General features: G+C 41.5%; 1 protein-coding gene across 1 annotated transcript in view; it reads right to left on the reverse strand.

Annotated features, from left to right (window-relative positions):
• PLXDC2 (plexin domain containing 2) overlaps window positions 1-16,322 on the reverse strand; it is a 247,352-nt gene extending 231,030 nt beyond the window's left edge. Inside the window, exons 1-2 of the mRNA XM_054724795.1 lie at window positions 16,298-16,322; window positions 15,799-16,010 (exon numbers count right to left, since the gene is read on the reverse strand). Coding sequence (XP_054580770.1) covers window positions 15,799-16,010; window positions 16,298-16,322 — 237 coding nt within the window. The remainder of the gene's footprint in view (window positions 1-15,798; window positions 16,011-16,297) is intronic.
• Window positions 16,323-18,836: the final 2,514 nt, after the last annotated feature.

Here is an 18,836-nt window from a genome sequence, read left to right on the forward strand (position 1 = left end):
GACAGATATATAATCCATCAAAAGAATGAAAAGAGAAACTCCAGATTGATCACATGCAGGGGAGCTGGGAACCAGGTCTCTGCTGGTTCCCGAAGGGAGGTTAGGGCCTTCCTGTTAAAGGAAGCCTGGGGCCGTAGATAATTCGCCAAGGAGTAAGTGGGTGCAAACCCCTGAAGGTCCCAGTATCTTCCTAAGCCTCATTCCTTGTTTGCTACCGAGATGCCCAATGGCCCTGCCCATCTAGAAGTATTATGATGCCTGCTGTCAACTGACAGAGCCCCGTTAGCACTCAGCGTGGGTAGATTCACAGCCATGGCATCAGGCCTTCTACCATCACTGGCATGAACAGAAATAATTAAGGTGCATCTCTATTCTCTGTCTCCAGGCACATGTGCTTTTGCAGCATTTCAACTTGGGGTGCCTGGAAGGGGAAGCAGACAGAAAGGCAACAAAGCGGATAAAAACTGCCACAGTAGAAGCAACCTGACTGGAGGAAGAGCAGAAGCGGCAGCAGCTTGCTAAGCCAAAGGATACCTTTCCTGCAAGTGCACCCTTGCCTTTCAAACTGCTGGGGCTCAGCTTTGCCCTGCCCCAGAAATGCTACAAGAAGTGATGGTGCTAATACGGCTGCCATCTCCTACTATTATTTTGTATGTGGACAGACTTGAACGTGTAATTCTTCAAAAATACAGTTTGCGGGGGAGGCAGTGGGAAGAGAAAATGTGTGAGGCAGCATGAGCTTTGATCAGCACAGTAGATTGGAGGGGGCGGGGGAGGGGGCTCCAGGGGACACGAGCACCATTTCCAGACAGGCACTGAGGCTGGACCACGGTTCCTGTGCCCGAGGGACAGGGCTTCTGCACTGTGGCCACGGTGGAAACACTCTCTGCACCTCTGTACTCACCTCACTTTCTCTCATCCTTCATTTCTTCTTTTGCAGAAGAAAATGGTACTCAGATCATTTGAGGATGAAAACAAAATCACTGCTGTAAGAGAATCCCAGGGGACACACTATAATCACACCCCCCACTTTACTACTCATTTTAATGTGAAAATGGCCAACAAAAATGTCAGGCTTGTGTTGGTGATCTACTTCTAGTTCTTGTCACATTCTATTTTACTTTTAACCCAATCCATGAGTCCAGGTTTTCTTGGTCATAAAGGAAGTAAAGTCTTTCTTATTCTTTCTGGGTTTTATGTCAAACTGTCAGTTAAATACTACCCTCCCTGCATCCAATAATTTTGCTTTCAATCGATGGAAATTTTATGAACATCAATAAAATATCTGGCCTTGTTTCCTCCTTCAAGGACATTGTAATCTGAGTTAGATTTCCCTAAATCGTTTTTTTTTTAAATAGTCTGGTCATATCATGGCTATGTGGTTTGGAGTGATATCCACAGAGTTTTATTGCCAAACCATGATTCAAATAGAGAGGCCCTCTTGCTTATTCTAGGAGAGAATCTACTTTATACTTCTCCCGTAGGGTGGCAGTAATGAAAACATGCCAGATGGTTTCAGAGTACACCCACTGTTAGTAAGATATGAGTTTCTAGTTAAAAGAAATACTTGGTTGAAAGTATTTCTTCATTTGCTATAAAGAAAAATGAGGGACCACAGTGATTGGAACAGACACAAGGAGCAAGCCTCATGCTGGGGGTGCATGTGCAGAAAAGGGTACATGAAGGAAGAGAGAATAAGAGGACCTCATTGGATCTGCACCATTGTCATGAGTCCATCATCATATCTCCTGTCTAGTTTTGATAATTTCTGATTCCCATTATTTTAAAAAAATCCATTGTTCTTTGATTCCTTTTACAGTGTCTCCTCATCTTCCAGAGCCATAATCTGAAGAGTATAATCAAAGCTTAAAACACACACTGCAGTAAAAGGGAGTGTTAGCTAGTTCTCCAGGTAGCTTTATAACTTTTATTAGAGGCCCAGTGCATGAATTAGTGCACCAGTGGGGTCCTTTGGCCTGGCCTTCGGGATTGGGCCGAAACCGGCTCTCCAACATCCCCCGAGGGGTCCTGGATTGCAAGAGGGCACAGGCCAGGCTGAGGGACCCCACCGGTGCATGATCAGGGGCCAGGGAGGGATGCAGGAGGTTGGCCAGCCAGGGATGGACCACAGGAGGGCTTCAGAGCGTGTCCATCCTTTCTCCCTCAGTCCCGATCAGCTAGACCCCAGCAGCAAGCTAACCTACCAGTCCGAGCGTCTGCCCCCTGGTGATCAGTGTATGTCATAGCAAGCAGTTGAAGGGCCTCAGCATATCATTAGCATATTACGCTTTGATTGTATGAACGGCCTACCGGACAACCAGGCACTTAGCATATTAGGCTTTCATTGTATAGGATTGTTGTCCTCATGAAATAAAAACACAAACCATGCTGGTTGTATTACTGAGGGAAAGAAGACCCCTAATTCAAGTGTAAACTAGGTGTCTGGTAGAAGGGGTTGTCCAGCCACCATTTGTTTTCTCCACAGAGGCAATTCTTATTTACCATGATTAGGAATGATGCACACAGGTGTTTGTGTGTATGTGTGTGTGTGTGTGTGTGTGTGCGCACGCTCACATACATACACACAAAACAAAGATACACACACAAATATACATTTACAAATTACTAAAACTTCTATTTACAGACTCAAAAAAACAACAACAACCCTCTAGTATATAGCAGCCCTGCCTACACAGAAGGATTTTTTACAGAAAGGAAGGGAGAAGGATAGAGAGTTAGGAACATCGATGAGAGAGAAACATTAATCAGCTGTCTCCTGCACACCCCCTACTGGGGATGTGCCTGCAACCAAGGTACATGCTCTAGACCGGAATCGAACCTGGGACCCTTCAGTCTGCAGGCCAACGCTCTATCCACTGAGCCAAACCGGTCAGGGCCACAGAAGGATTTTTAAAACCACTAGCTACAATGCCAAGTTCTTCGATTTTAATTCTGCATCTGCAGCCCAAAGGAAGACAGTGATGCATTGGTATGGTGGCCCCTGAGCTGACAGAGGATCACGGGCGGAAAGCACTGCTAGTGCCAGAAGAGAAGGGAACAAAGTAGAAAATTACTGCTGGTCCCAGATTCTGCTTCCAGGCTGACTCACTCCTTGCTTTGTTTCAAAGTGGGAACGCATTTCCTCTTCCCAGCTCCTTTGTTACTAACATTTAAAAAGTCAGTAGAAAATCAGGAAGAACAGTCTCACAGTCATTTACCCTTTACTGAAATTTGCATTCACAAGTGATCAGCAACTAAAAAATATATAGTTTCCTTTGAAAATGTTTAAACATTTTTCTTAAGTAGATAAAAATGCAGTTTTTTTCTTTTGCCCTTTTATGCAAATAACTTCGTATGCAGAATATATTACATTCCCTTTTTAACACAAGGCAAGAAATACACATTTACAAAGCAAATTTTTTTAAAATCCTTGACGTGGCAGTTATGATTGTTAAACAACACAATGCGTAAACAAAGCATGTCAACTACATTCTAAATCTGCTCAGACCATAGCAAACCTATTCAATGAGGCAAAATAACGTTTTGACCAACATGACAAAAGTGATTTTGGTTCACACTTAAGATCTTTGTGGACCAATAAGTAACTGAACCTTAGTTGTTTGTTCATGTCTGCTGCTGTAACAGATTCATGTTGGAGAAGGGATGTTGGCAGGAGAGAGGAAGAGAGGCTTTTGAATGTACTGATTATTTCCTTTGTTTAGGTTTATGATGAAAAAATATTACTTTGCACAGAGTTTTTGAGAGACAGCAAATATATAAAGAGTTGTCTAAAAAGTTTGTTTACCTTTAAAAGATAATTTTACTATTACAAGGTCCAATTAGTAAAAAGATAAAGATTTCTAAAGGATGCTTATTATTTTGGTCTAGCACATTTTTCTATCCTATATAATAATAAAACCCTAATATGCAAATCAACCAAATGTGGAACGACTGGTCGCTATGAGGTGCACTGACCACCAGGGGGCAGACGCTCAACGCAGGAGTTGCCCCCTGGTGGTCAGTGTGCTCCCACAGGGGGAGCGCCGCTCAGCCAGAAGGCTGGCTCACGGCTAGCGAGCGCGGGAGCCTCTCCCACCTCCGCTGCAGGCGGGCAGTAAGGAACGAGGGGTCCTGGACTGTGAGAGGGCACAGGTCAGGCTGAGGGACCCCCGAACCCCAGTGCACAAATCTCGTGCACCGGGCCTCTAGTTTATTCATAAAGCTATCTTCTTACTCTTTGAATTACATCTTTACCATTTGAATATGACACTCTTCTTTTCTGGTAAAAATTAACCCCATTGAGTTGTAAAAATAATAAAGCAATATCTGATTACTCAATGAATAGAGAAAGATAAAAAGTAATTAGTTGTTCAATTGGTATTCAAGCAAGAGAAAATGATTGTTTATGCCAGGTTGTTAAGATAACAGATCCTTCTATAATACTATTTACAATGGACAAATTAACTGTTTTAAGTTTCTTTTGAAGGTTTGTTAGTGTTTCTTGTAAATATTTTCAAAACATGAAATTTTAAATGATCTTTTACTTAATACTAGTTTTAAATGACAGAATAGTAAAGATTACACACACATATGAAAACTGCAAAGCATTATAAACGAACAAAATTGAAGAATATTATAATCAGAATTTTCTTACAGAAAGAAGTCTGAGAATTACAAATCATTAAATTCAACTTGGAAAATGATAAAATTTTCCAGACTAGAATTCATGAAAACCTAACAGTTTAGGCAGCATTATTTTTTTTTTTTGGTTAGAAAGCCTATCATAAGTTAAAATAATTTTAGTTTTAGAAGTACCTAAATGACTTTCTTAATAACAGGTGCTGTGGCTAAATGAAAATTTTAAGTTAAACCGATACAAATCCACTCTGCAAGCTTTTCTTTCATATTCCTTTGGCCACAAGTGGGATCAGCATTGTGAATCTAAAACAATATGTATAGACACATGATTGATTGATAGGTATTGTCTAAAAGAGGAATGATAACGTGTTCTATAGTTTTGTTCTTTAAACTAGAGATACTGTAAATATATGAAGCTTACAAAAAAAAAGCTAGATATTATTTGTAAAAGAGGAATAGTATCAGCAGTGTTTAATTCATTCACTCAATTCAGTACCATGGATTCCAAACTATTATTTCAATTTAATAGCTCAGGCTTAAAACATTATATAGAAAATAGCTCAAAACAAGTGTTCCCAAGGGCTGCAAAGTTCAATTCTTCTCTTGACTCTAGACAGATTCAGACATCTATGCATTGCTGCGTCATGAACAAAATGGTTTGCTTTTAGGGATACACAAAAAGAAAACTAAGGCAGTCTCTTTTCATTCTGAATGTTGCCACCCATTCTTAAAAAGACCTTTGGACATTTGATGCTTTTCTTAATAGAGTGGCATATTACAAATTCGTTTATGACAAATGCAAAAGCAATGACTATGAATATACACGGGCATGCTTTGTTTTAAAGAGACCCTTATCTACCTTAAAGTGCTTCAGAAATACAAGGTGTAGCAGAAATCCTGTGCACACTCAGCAAAGTATATTATTCATCATTGCTTAAAACAGAAATATAATTTTTCATCCCTTAAGTTTAAATAATCAGAAAATGTAAAACGTCTTCTATATTTGTAATGGCCCACTTTTGTGTAGACCAAGCATGTCAAACTCTCGGCCCACGGGCCGCATGCAGCACACCACGAATATTTTTGTGGCCCAGCCAATATAAAGGTGTGAGCAGTTAGTTACAATTATGAAAGGAAATAAGTCTCCTGTCAGATCCAGAATTACTGGCATTCACCTTGGGTCAGTTTTGAAAGTAATCACTGCGAACAAGATTTCCCCCAAGTATCAGGGAAGAGATGCCAAGTGTCAGGAAGAAAACATTAATTTTATCATTGCTCTTGTTCTTTTTTTTTTATATACAATACTTTTCCAAATCAACCTACATTTCTATGAAAATTGAAGCTTTTGGTTTTGTTTTTTTGCGGCCCACATAAACTTAAACCTTGTTTATTTGGCCCGTGTTGGCCTTTGAGTTTGACATGCTTGGTGTAGACCTAATAGTCTTTCCATCTAAGTCACAACACTTGACAAAAAACACATGAGACACTTTGGACAAAGGTCCATAGAAGCTACTGTGTATCACATAAAATAACAGAATATCATTGATTATCATAAGCCTATATTCCTTATTTTTTCAATGAATTGGTGCTAAATTATAGAGTGCTCATTAATTTGTGAGATAAAATAAGACAAAGACTGTGTGATGTAGTGTAACAAATTGGTATTAGTATTTCTAAAAATTAAGTAAGCTTATGTCATAGGGGCTGGCAGATTCATGATACTACAAATGTTCATGGGAGTAAATAGTAGCCCTAATATTCCCCCAGATGTAGTAATAAAATCATGCTGCTGGCATGCCTGTACCCACTCAGATCTGTTTTAGTCTTTGAGCTACAGTCACTTTTTATTACTCTACTAGTAGCCCTGTGCATGAATCCATTTGCCAGTAGCTCTCTGCGGGGCCTGGCCACTCCACGCCCACTGCCCAGGCTGCCCAGAGGCTCTCCGCGGCCCAGAGGCCCATCCATGGCTGGGAGCGAAACACTTGCCTTGTCTCCAGGGCAATGACACAAGTGTTCCCCACCCACCCCGGCCGTTCTGTGCCCACTGCCCAGAGGCCCTCCACGGTCACAGTAGGGGTGGAACGCTTGCCTCGTCGCCATGGCGATGAAGCAAGCATTCCACCAGGCCACTCACACTGCCCACTCTCAGTGGCTACTCCCTCGGGACTGGGGGACTCCGGCAGGGCTGAGAGGACTGGGCGCTGCCATATTGTGGCTATGGACACCGCCATCTTTGTGACAGAGTGACAATTAATTTGCATATTACCCTTTTATTAGATAGGATTTCTGATTCTTAAAAAAGTCACAGAGAAAAACTAGTTGGTAAAACATGATGCATTAATATAGAATGGGACTGTCTAGTGCAATGACCCCAGAAGCTCTCTCTTTGCTGCGCAGAAACCAGACAGCTGAGGACATAGTTGAAGGGAAGTAGAGTTTGCCACCCCAAAATATGCCTTTTGGGATACTGGTTATTTTTAAGAAATCAAAGACTTGGAAACATACCTCTGTCCTTCCTCTTTAATGCCTAAAAGGAATTTAGATAAAGGACCTGCTCCAAAAAGTGAGATTTAATCACAGATACCTATAGTTTAATATAAGCTAAGTGTGATAGGGAGGGACCTAGCAAGGTCCCTTTGATCAAAGTCTTATCTGCGTCCTATTATTAAAGATGGCCCAGCAAACATTTGCTTTTTCATCTTCATGGGAATTGCCTTCCTGCTCTTTGAGGTCCCAACCACAACCCATCTCCTCTCCTCCTTAGCTCAAGATGGCATATAAGCCCTTAACTGCCCACTCTGTTCGTGGGCTTCATATTCTTATGAAACCCCTGTATATAATAACACATTTGACAGTTTCTTTCTGTTAATCTGTTTCATATTATTGATTGTTAGTCCAGCCAGGAAAACTTTTAAGCACAGGAGGACAATCACTTTTCTGCCCCCACAACAGGTTATGCTCTGTGCGCTGATCTTGAACTCAACATTCCATGGGACCTGATAACCCCAACCCAGCTCCTGGAGATGACATTTTCTAGCACTTCTGAAACCTCTGGCAGGTAAGCCTGGGCTGCATGGAGCTTGATCCTTGAATGTTTCTTTCCCCGGCACAATGCCTTTCACACGCTTGTCCAACAAAGAGGAAAAGCAAAGAGGACACCTCCCTCCCTGGAGCACTCTTGGTGGCCAGAACAGGGGACGTGAGCATCTGCTGGCTTTTCTGCTCCTGAGTTCCAGCCCACACTTGGTGGCCACTTGCTCCTTCACCCTGAACCCTGGCACAGCATATAAAGACTGTATTATCAAACCAATCAATCTGAGCTTTTCAGCATGAGTTTTTAAAATCAATTAAAGATCTAGACCTATGACATTGGTCTGTGCTATAATATTTTAATTGAAAATAATAATTTTCATGAAAGTGTATTTTAAATGTCCTGTTGAAAGTTAGTTTGGGCAAAGGAGAAAAATGAGATTGCAAGAAGATAGAATAGAAACTCAACTGATTAATAGTTATCTGGTGTTTCCTATATTTGAAGTCTTCTATCACTGTCACTAGTTAATGCAAAGAGAGGCAGATAATAGGGTCCCCTGAGTGGCTAAGAAACTGAGGCTGGAAAAACTCGGTGCAAATATTCTTATAATTAATCTCAGGGTCTTGATGGGGGAGGTTAAATATAATATTTCTCTTTGTACATGAATTAGAATTCAAATATATTTTTCACTCTAAAACATAATTCTGGTTCTGCAAATAATTTATATGACTAACACACTTACTAATTTTATACCATGTATACATCATTTGGAAGACTATTTCCTGCCAAAACTATAAGTTAACTTAATTAGCTCAGGAGTAAGCATCATAGAGACAATGCAGTTATTCTTTATGTAACTCTTTGAAGGACAGTTATGAATCTTGTTCCATTTTTGTTTCAATAAAGACTTGACATGTCGCCCTAACCAGTTTGGCTCAGTGGATAGAGCGTCGGCCTGCAGACTCAAGGTCCCAGGTTCGAATCCAGTCAAGGGCATGTACCTTGGTTGTGGGCACATCTCCAGTAGGAGGTGTGCAGGAGGCAGCTGATTGATGTTTACCTCTCATCGATGTTTCTAACTCTCTATCCCTCTCCCTTCCTCTCTGTAAAAAATCAATAAAATATTTAAAAAAAAAGACTTGACATGTCAAGCTAAGAATAATATATAACTGAGCAAGATATATGATACCCTATTTTAATTCTCATTATCTTTTTAGAGGATGAGCAATAATTGCAGATCACTTCTGTCTGCTACTTTCAGTGTGTTTTCTTCTTTCAAAACTAAAAGTCCTTATCAATATTCTGTAAGAAAATGAATGGGATTAAATAAGAAGTTTAAAAAAGCTACATGTTTTTGCCAATTACCAAAACAGAAGAAAATGAAATAGATTTTGTTGTACGTTGACATACAATCTCTGGCAATGCAGAGGTGAAGACATAAGGCCAGTTCCCAACCCACGTGACATGGTTGCTGTCACACTTGTGGCTGACCACACAGCCAGGGAGGCAATGACAAGGATCTGCAATTAACCCTCAGAGTCAAGCAAGCACCAGAAGGTTGGGCAAAACTTTGGTCATGGCAGTTAATGTAAGTTAATAATTAGAAGTCTAAGTCTTTCTCAAATTCCTATGCTTATCCACAGCCTTTTCCCTGACTACTTTCTCATGTCACTCCACAATTCTCACCTAAAGTTAATTCATCTTTCTATCCCTAGATGTGAATTGCCTATTCCAACCCCCACTCAGACCCCGATAGCAATATTTTAGGAGCATCAATGGAATTTTGCCTGATCCTATTTAAAATATTTTAATGGCTTCTAAGTACCTTCCTGATGAATCCAAAACACCTTAACACAGTGTTGTGAACTGAATTTTGTGTCCCTGTCCCCACCTTACCCCTCCCCTCCGGAAATTCCGGAAATTCATATGTTGAAATCCTAACCCCCTATGTGATCATATTAAAAAGTGGGACTTTGGGAGCTGATTAGGTCATGAGGGTGGAGCCCCCATAAATGGAATTAGTGCCCTTATATAAAAGAGGCCCCAGAGAGCTTTCTAGCCCTTTCAGCCATGTGAGGACTCAGTAGAAGAATGGCCATTTATCAACCAGGAAGCAGGCTCTCACCAGACACCAGATCTTCCAGCACCTGATCTTGGACTTCTCTGCCTGCAGAAGTGTGAGAAATAAGTATTTGTTGTTTAAGTCAAATCTGTGTGAAACTCACTGTCTAGAAATATTTGACACGTGGCTACCTTCTCACTCTTTCTTTCTGACTTGGTTCATATGCCCTCATATGCTTTCGTTTTCATCTTTTGTGGAAGCCAATCTGACACCAACATGCATTTGGGAAATTTCAATTCACTCTTGAGTCAAATAAGTGTGCTCCTTCAGGACTAATCTTAGAATTCCCTTTGCACAGATTTCTGGTTCTGCAACCACATACTAAAGCCTCTGACATCCCCTAAAATGGAAATGTTTCATTAAGAAAAACCTACACCAGCTTTTCACATTCATAATAAATACTAGTGACCCGTCGTACAAAATTGCGCAAGACCCAGCACCACACCCCACCACGCCATGGGACCACCTTGAGTCCCAGAGTTCCACCCCACCTGGCCGTGCTCCTCGGGAAGGCCCCGAGTCCTGAAGTGCCACCCTGATGCACACCTCCGGGCTGAGCGCAGTGGCTGCCGGCCCCACCCCCGTGGCATGCACATGGGGCACGGAAACCCCTGCAGAAGCTGTGCAAAGCAGACGCCAGGACCCCTGTGCCCCAGCAGGGCCTGCAGGAACCCCGGCGGAAGCAGCGTGGAGCAGCCTCCAGCCCCACCCCCTCTGCCCACCCCCGCTATGCGCGCTGCCATCTTGTGATGGTGTTACAGTGTGAGGGTCAATTTGTATATTACCTCTTTATTATATAGGATAGTAACAGAGCTGTTCAGTATCAAGTGGTACTTTTTTCTTTTGAAAAAACATCACAAATGTGCATGGTCACATTCTTCCCATATGAAAGTCTTCTCTTTCATGAGATCACTAAACAGAATAGTGGCCTAGAAAGAATCAGAGCAGCAGTATTCTGCAAGTTTCCATTACTCTCTTTCTCTGAAATGGGATAATGTGTTTTATTACTACCTTATATTTTTATTCATTATTGTTGCCATTAGATCTCTGAGACACAGAAGCAGTAGGATTTTCATTTACTGAGAATATTCTGATATATTCTCTATACTGCAAATATACCACGGCCATTCTGCCCAGATGGCATATAATGGAATTTGCCTTTTTCTTTGTAATATAACCATCAAAGCAACCACACTCTTTTTTTAGATTAAGCGTTTGACAGTGACTTCTTTCCTTTCAAATGCATTACCTCGTGAGAAAGTGCAATAAAATATTAGAACACACACAATAACCATGTGTGCACCAATTAGAAATTGCTAACTTTTTAAAGAAACATATTGTGTAAGTTGTAAAAATAAGATGCAGACACACGGACAAATGAAGACCACAAGAGAAGATCAGATAGTTTTCCCGTATGCAGTTAAGAGAAAAATGATTGAGCTCTAGTTTTTAGCTACACTTATCACACATATTTGGTGACACTTCTCCATAGCACCTCCTCAAATAAGAGAAACATGCATGATGCAAGAATTGCTAAAGATAACCTGCAGTTTCTAATTTGGTACCAGAATGAGGAATCCATGAGACATGTTGTTGGTAAGCAACTCAATTTAATCTAAGGTTTTTTGGAACCTTTCTATCCTCAAAACCACTAGGTAAATCTACGTGGTACTCTAACTCCCTGTAACTCGGAGTGTGGCCTGTGGTCTAGACACATCTGCATCACCTGAGAGGCACTGGTCAAGCTCACAATTTCTGAGTCAGTTTGGATCATAAAGCTACACTTATACTAGTACAATCCATAAGCCCTACTTTTAAATCTCCCCTTCTTCAAGTCATCCAGGTGCTTTTTAATCAAGAAAAAAAATCACATTTAATAATCCTTTTCCGAGATTAACCAGAGAACTTATATGCGTATATGCATAACCCATGGTCACAGATTCGGGGTTGATTTATGTCAAGTGAAGAATAGTAAGTTACCAACCCCATCACACAGGAATAAGATAATACACGTGAGCTTTATGAGACTCGGTAATTCTCACCAAACACGGACCGCTCAGGCCCTCTCGGTTCTATAAGGCACCTCTGATGCTATGAGTTCTCTGGGCAGCCAGCAGCGAGGTGAAGATACCCGCACTGCTCATGCATGCGTGTGTCCCTGGGGTCATGGGGTTCACTGAAGGCTGCTCAAGCAAGAATGAGTGTGGATGGAATTCTACTTTAAAGTCCTGGAAGCCTTCATATTCCCAAAGGAATCACAAAAAGCAGCACAGGAATGATTGCCTATGATACCACACTCTCAGTACCGACAAATCAGAACAAAGCCCTGTTCTTCTACTACTTGGCTATGTGGTTACACGTCCACAAGACCAGATAAATTACACGAAGGAAGTCTCACATGATCCAACATTCAGATCAACACTGGCATTTGCTCACTGTTGAGTCCATGCTGGCTCAACGGGAAGTATAAATGATTTCAAGACATTCTTTATATCTTCACCAGAAGAATATTAAAAAAAAGAAAAACAACAAAAAACAATGGCGACAACAAAAAACTTCAATTGGAAGAATTCTTTAGCTGGGATAGTGGGTTCTACAATCCCACCATTATCTGTTCTTGTGCAGAGCCAGAGAAAATACTGTCACCAATTTAAGACAGTAACAGTCTTTGTTTCATAATGAATTTGTGCCAAAATAGTGAATATGCTATTGTCTTTTGTTTTTGTTTAGTGAAAGTGGGATATAAAGTCTAGACATGGCAGACGGGAGGACACGCACAGGAATACCTAACGGGTGGTTTTAGTCTCAATGGGATACAAATTATTTTAAGAATTCCGAGTACAGCCAGGGCTCTCAGGCAAAGTAATTCCGATTCCTGACATCGATTGTGGAAGCATCTAAAGGAAAAAGCACACAGTCTTTCATGCTATTGCCTGTAATCGGCTATAGAAAGCAAAATGCTTATTCCTAAAAAACAAGGAAGATCTTGCCCCCATGCCCAGCACACAGCGGTCACTCTATAAACATGTGGTTCATTTCTTTTTTTATTCCTATTTACCTCAATCCAGGAAATGTATTTTCCCCAAAAAGAGAGGCAACAATGTTCAAAAATACTATTTCAAGGGCCAGGATAAATAAACTTTGCAGAAAAGTTTCAGATGCAGGCTATTGTTTCCAGAGTTAGTGGTGGTGCCAAGAGATGACTTATGGGACTTTAGATCCCCAATAACCTTCATCAGTCCCCAGAATGCCATCAAAATAAATAAACTCTCAAAATAGAGGGAGTCCTATTCCTGTGCACATCTAATTTCTAGGTAAGTCCCCTTCCAGCCAGACTGAAACTCTAACGCTGCTTTCATATTGCTATCTGGGTGCGGCCACTGTCCAAAATCCTCCCATAATCAAAGTGCCATTTATTGTTCCTTATATATTACAGGAAGCCAAGTCAAGTAGAAAGGCTAAACCCGAGCTTGAACGCCAGCTTCCGCTTCTTTACTCATTAATGGGAGTCCTTATTAAAAACACTAAACCTGAAATTGCCCTCAGGTAAGTCACTGAGATTGCTCAGAGAACCTGGGGGTGCCAATCGCCCCAGGCTGATATGAGGACTAAGAAAAACAATACCCATGCAACACCTGGCAGGTCTTAGCGTGCTGGAGCACCCAGCAAACAGCTTCCTGCACCATCCTTCCTTTTTCTTTTCACCGATTCAAAGTCACTGACATTATGAGGTGTCCCTCTGTTAAAGTAGAAAAAAAAAAAAAAAGGAAAAATTGGCTGAATTACAAAATCAGAGCGATAAGAACTCCGGGGCTGTATTTTGAGGAGTGTTCATACATCCTGGAGCAAAGGGCTTTTCAATTTTACAAGAGATTAGGGGGAATCCGGCATCCTGCTCGGAGATCACAGAGCTCTGGGAACCTGTGCCCCCTCTCGCCATCTCAGTGGGTGCGGCTGTGCACAGAGAGTAAACACCTCTGCCCTCTCCTTTCTTTAAGTTGCACCCCAGCCGAAGAGCTTCTCAGGGAAGAATACTGCTGCCTACTCTGAGTTGCTATAACAACATAGTTGCCAAAATAGCAGGCACACCGCAGGAGTCGAATAGCTTCTCAGACATGTTGTGCGACCTCTGCTCCTGGCACACCCTCTGTGGCCTCTTAAAGGTCCCGGCTGAGGCAGCCCGGGGCCGCCGGAGTCACAGACTAGCTAAGGAGCGGGAGAGGGGTTTTGAAAATTGTTGGGCTTCCCACAGACATAGAAGGCCACTGGCCTGTGCCTCAGATCTTCTGCAAAGTCCTCTCACTAATGAGGCCGCAAGTGATGCCTTCATACAATTGGCTGGACTATGTTGTATCTATTTCATGAACTTGAGCTTTTCCCCTAACTAATGAGTAGTTCACAGCAGAAAAAAGGAATGGTGCCTGGTTCTTAAAGAGTATTAAGTGTGTCACCTGGGAGAAAGTAGAAACTAAAACTTCAGATTGAAAGAGAATATACGCATAGACAATGGTCAGACCATGGGTGACAACAGAACTCTGACCCCATCCTCTAGAGCAGGGGTCCTCAAACTTTTTAAACAGGGGCCCAGTTCACTGTCCCTCAGACCGTTGGAGGGCCGGACTATAGTTTAAAAAAAAAAACTATGAACAAATTCCTATGCACACTGCACATATCTTATTTTGAAGTAAAAAAACAAAACGGCAAAAGCACCCGCATGTGGCCCGCGGGCCGTAGTTTGAGGACGCCTGCTCTAGAGCAACCAGTCCAGGGAGCCAGAACAGAAGCTTGGCAGCAACTGGCCCATGCTGGATGGGCAGGACTTGATGAATACCTCTCTGTTTTTTTGTGCCTGTATCCAACTCAGGACCAACCACAGAGACCCACATAAGCTCCCCCAACCAATCAAAGGAAGTGTTCTGTTTTTAAATAGCCCACCTCTAGCGTCTCCAGGCCAACAACCACCAATCAGAGCTTACTAGTACTTAAGGATTTCTCTTTTTTTTTACGGAAAACCTTTCCCACGCCTTGACTATTTATGAGTCTCCACCAAAGGCGAGTGATGGAGGTTGGCTCCCTTGCTATTGCAAACTGAATAAAACAGCTTCTGTTCTCATTTGGGTGGTTTTTGCTTATTTCCATAAGTGTTGTTTTTGTTATATCTAGTGTACTAACAAGATCATATTTTATGATTTGCAATGTTAAGGACTGAGGCCTCTGGGTAACCCTAGAATCTCCCTAAAATATGCCCTCAGCAAACTTCCACACTCACCAAACCCATCACCAACCCCTTCTCATTCCCCTTTTCCTTCCCCTTCCACCCAATGGCTCCACCCATAACAAAGAATTGCTTACAGGCAGAGTGGCCAACCATCCCAGTTTGCCCAGAACTGTCCCATTTTTAGCATGGAAAATCCTACAAGCCAGAAAGACCCCAGTCCTGGACCCCTCAGCTCTCTGCCAGATTCTTCTCTCTCCCCACTGCCAAGTTGTCAACCTGGTGGGCTCTCCTCAACCTGCCAAGACCCTGACTAAATGCCCACCTCTAGAGTTAACGTCTTTGACAACAGCCCACCTCCTAGCCCCAAGCAGATGATCACTCCCTCCTCCATGCCTGCCCTGCTACAGCCGGTATATATTTCTGTACATATCGCATGGCATAGGAGTGATTTGATAATGGTGAGTAGACCCTCTTCCACAGTACCTTCCCTGCAGGCAGGTGCTGTACTGTCTTCCCCTCACTGTCTTCACCACACCAAGTCCACGCTTGTCTGTTTCATGAGTAAATGAATTTGTGGGTGATGAAATGGTTTACCTATTTATTTATTTAATACAATGGTTTATTATTGGATTACTGAATATTAACAAATTAATTATCTATCAATGACTTAAATTGATCTTTACAAAAAAAAAAAGTTCTAGGTTGATTTGAAATGACAGTATGTATATATAGGTGCCTTACCATAAATGTACTCATTAATCCATTTCAATTATTCAGGCTGTTTACCTCAATCTGGGTGGTGTTGTCCTGCCCATCATCCAGCAGCAGGTCTGTGAAGCCTCGGGGCTCTGGGGAGTCTTGGCCCACGCTCGCTCGGTTGGTGTCCACGGCCTTGAGCGGATCTGTGTTCCTTTTCCACCTGTGGCTGAAGGCGTGTGTGTCCACTTCTATCTCCTCGTCTGCTTGCGGGAAGGCCTGCACAACTTGATATTGCCAGTCTGTTTGAAAGTAAATAAAACAATGAATTACTTACTTGCTATGAATCATACACATGTTATCAACTTAAGTAGGAAAAATATCTGCTAGTCATGAAAATAGAGAAATAACTCATACCAGTGAATCTGTTTAATTGTATTATTTTGAGTTGGTATGCACGTCTCTGAGTAGAATGCAATTTTAGGACACATCGTAAGTCGTGACAGTGGTTAATGTGAAGACCCAGCAGAGTCTCTAAAACAGATGTGTAGCCCTAAAGCAATGCATTTTTATTCCCTTCCCTCCCCACCTTCCACAACACACTTCATAAACATTCCCCAGTTGTTCTGAGAAGACAAGCTACAATCCAGACAAAGGAATGAAAACCAAGTGATTCTCAGTCCATTTGAATATAAAAGTCAGACATTATTAACCTGTGAACTAATATTCATTTCACATCAGTTATGTTGAACAGCAGAGAGACAACAATGTGTTTGAACGGTTTAAATAACACACGGAATGATCTTTGTGTAAATGTGCTAACCTGCTTCGTAGCTCACAAGTCAGACTTGGCTCACTGCCTAACTCATTTAATAAGCAACGCTCTCAGGAGGCATCACAAATGCTTTTGTTCACTTGTGTTGTTCTTACCTTAGAAACTTGCGGGGTAGTAAAGAATGGCAGTGATAGGCACTTAGAGAAATGAAATGGAAGGCAAGGGGATCAAACCACAAAGGTATTTTAAAGCTATCTGCAGGGACAGGCCTTGCTGACCCAGCTCATCCTGCCACTACAGGAGGGAAAATTAGATTTAATCGTTAGTCCTAGTCTTTCATTTCTGTGGGTCAGCAGGGGAAGGTGTACCACAAGTCTGAGGAATTCAGTTTCTGACTAGGAAGAACAGCCCTCTTCTACACCACTATTACCAAAAGATATGAAATGACAGCCTTTATAACTGGCAGGATATGGCTTCAAAAAGAGCTTAAGAGGGCAGTGATTGAATCATGGCTGTGATGTTCCTCTCAATACAAGAACATTCCAAGAAACCAAAATGTGTTTAATGTGGCTTATAATACCATTGAATCAGTTACTCAGAACTCTAATAACTAAGGTAAGGCTACCACTACTCATCATAGGAAAATAGTCTAAAATATCTCCCTTTCAACTCAAAAGGTGATAATTCTTCTTGACAGAGAGACTATTCTTTGGATTCATCATGAACTTAAAAGATCTCCTACTGCCTGATGCTCTAGTGGATACAGCTTGGAGAGAAACACTACCATCGGGTGGGCAATGTAGACTTTTCTATGGGCTCATAGAATGATAGGATTTAAAAGAACCATGGAGAATGAAAATGACCAAGAACTCCAGAAATGCCACAAAAATGTAGCACTATGTTCAATTCGTAGAACTGTTGTAAGGCTGCAAAAGCTCATGTACGAAAAGGGTTGATTATGGTCCCCTCCCACCCTCCACTACAAGAAATGTTTCTTTTTTTTTTTTTTTTAATACTCACTTGAGGATATTTATTGATTTTAGAGAGAAAGGAAGTGGGGAAGAGAGAGAGAAACATAGATGTGAGAGAAACATCCATTGGTTACCTCCAGTATGCACCCTTACGGGATTGAATTTCCAGCAACCTGGGTATGTACTCTGATCAGGAATGGAAACCTCAACCCTTTGGTACATAGGACAACACTCCAGCCAACTGAGCCACCTAACCAAGGCAGGAAATGTTTGTTTTTTATCACTGTTGTTCCCACTAGCCATTGGACAGTGCTCAGTAAGTTTTTGTTGAATGAATGAATGAGTGCATAGGCCGATGAATTGCTGATAGTCTCTTTGGTGCAAGAATGACAGGGCTAGGCAGAATTGTTTCATAGAAGAAATACTGTACAAGGATTCAGGAGACTTTGAGTGGAATTTTTATTGTTAGGTTTGCTGGATATGGGGTTTAGAATAGTTCACAAAACTCCCTGTGCTTTAGTTACCCTATATTTTAAATGGGAATGACAATATTTTACCTGAAGAAGTAGGCAGCTTTTCCTGAGGATGTGTAAGACCTATGATTCTAGGCAAAGGTACAGAGAGCAGTTTTATTTGCTTTATTTATATATCCTGCCTCATTACTAAAAATATATGAGGCAGCTTACAACAAAAGTAAGCAATAAAAGTTTTGCAACAACCAAATCAGGACTTCCTAGCACAAGGCTTATATTAACTTTAGGGCTGTGCATTTGCCTTGCATTAGGGGGGTGGACATCTGAATACACATAGTCATGGAGGGACAACTGAAAATCTACACAGGGTCCTTGCTTGATTGTCAACCTAGACAAGAAATGTAACAAATGTAATGCAGTTAATGGATTTAACAGTCCTAGATACAAAGAAATAGTTTTTAAAATCACGGTCCAGAGGTTTTTTTTTTTTTTTTTCCTTCTATAATGTAAATTAGGGAAAATATACCAAAAATTTCAAAGACTTAGATTTTATTAAAATCTTCAAAACAGAATTTCAAAACAACTCTGGGTTTCTTTTAAATTAGTACTATTGTTGGATATTAATGAACTGATATTGATTTTACCACTATCTTTTCAGATGTTTATAGCACAGGACAAAATGTAGCCTTTCCCATGATGCCTGTCAGGCCAGTTAGTCCCACCAGCTCCTGTGGTTCTGGCCCAGGGCAGGGAGAAGGTGAAATAAGCAGCACTGGAGGAGCTGTGTGCATAGAAATCCCATTTCCCCACTTCCCTGCGCCCCCTTTCTCATTTTCTCCCTGCTTTCTGACCCAAGAGGAGAAATAAAAGGGAGCGTCAAATCGCAGGAACAATAAGTCCATATCCCCC

This window comes from Eptesicus fuscus, chromosome 2 (genome assembly GCF_027574615.1).
Source record: "Eptesicus fuscus isolate TK198812 chromosome 2, DD_ASM_mEF_20220401, whole genome shotgun sequence".
Lineage (NCBI taxonomy): Eukaryota > Metazoa > Chordata > Mammalia > Chiroptera > Vespertilionidae > Eptesicus > Eptesicus fuscus.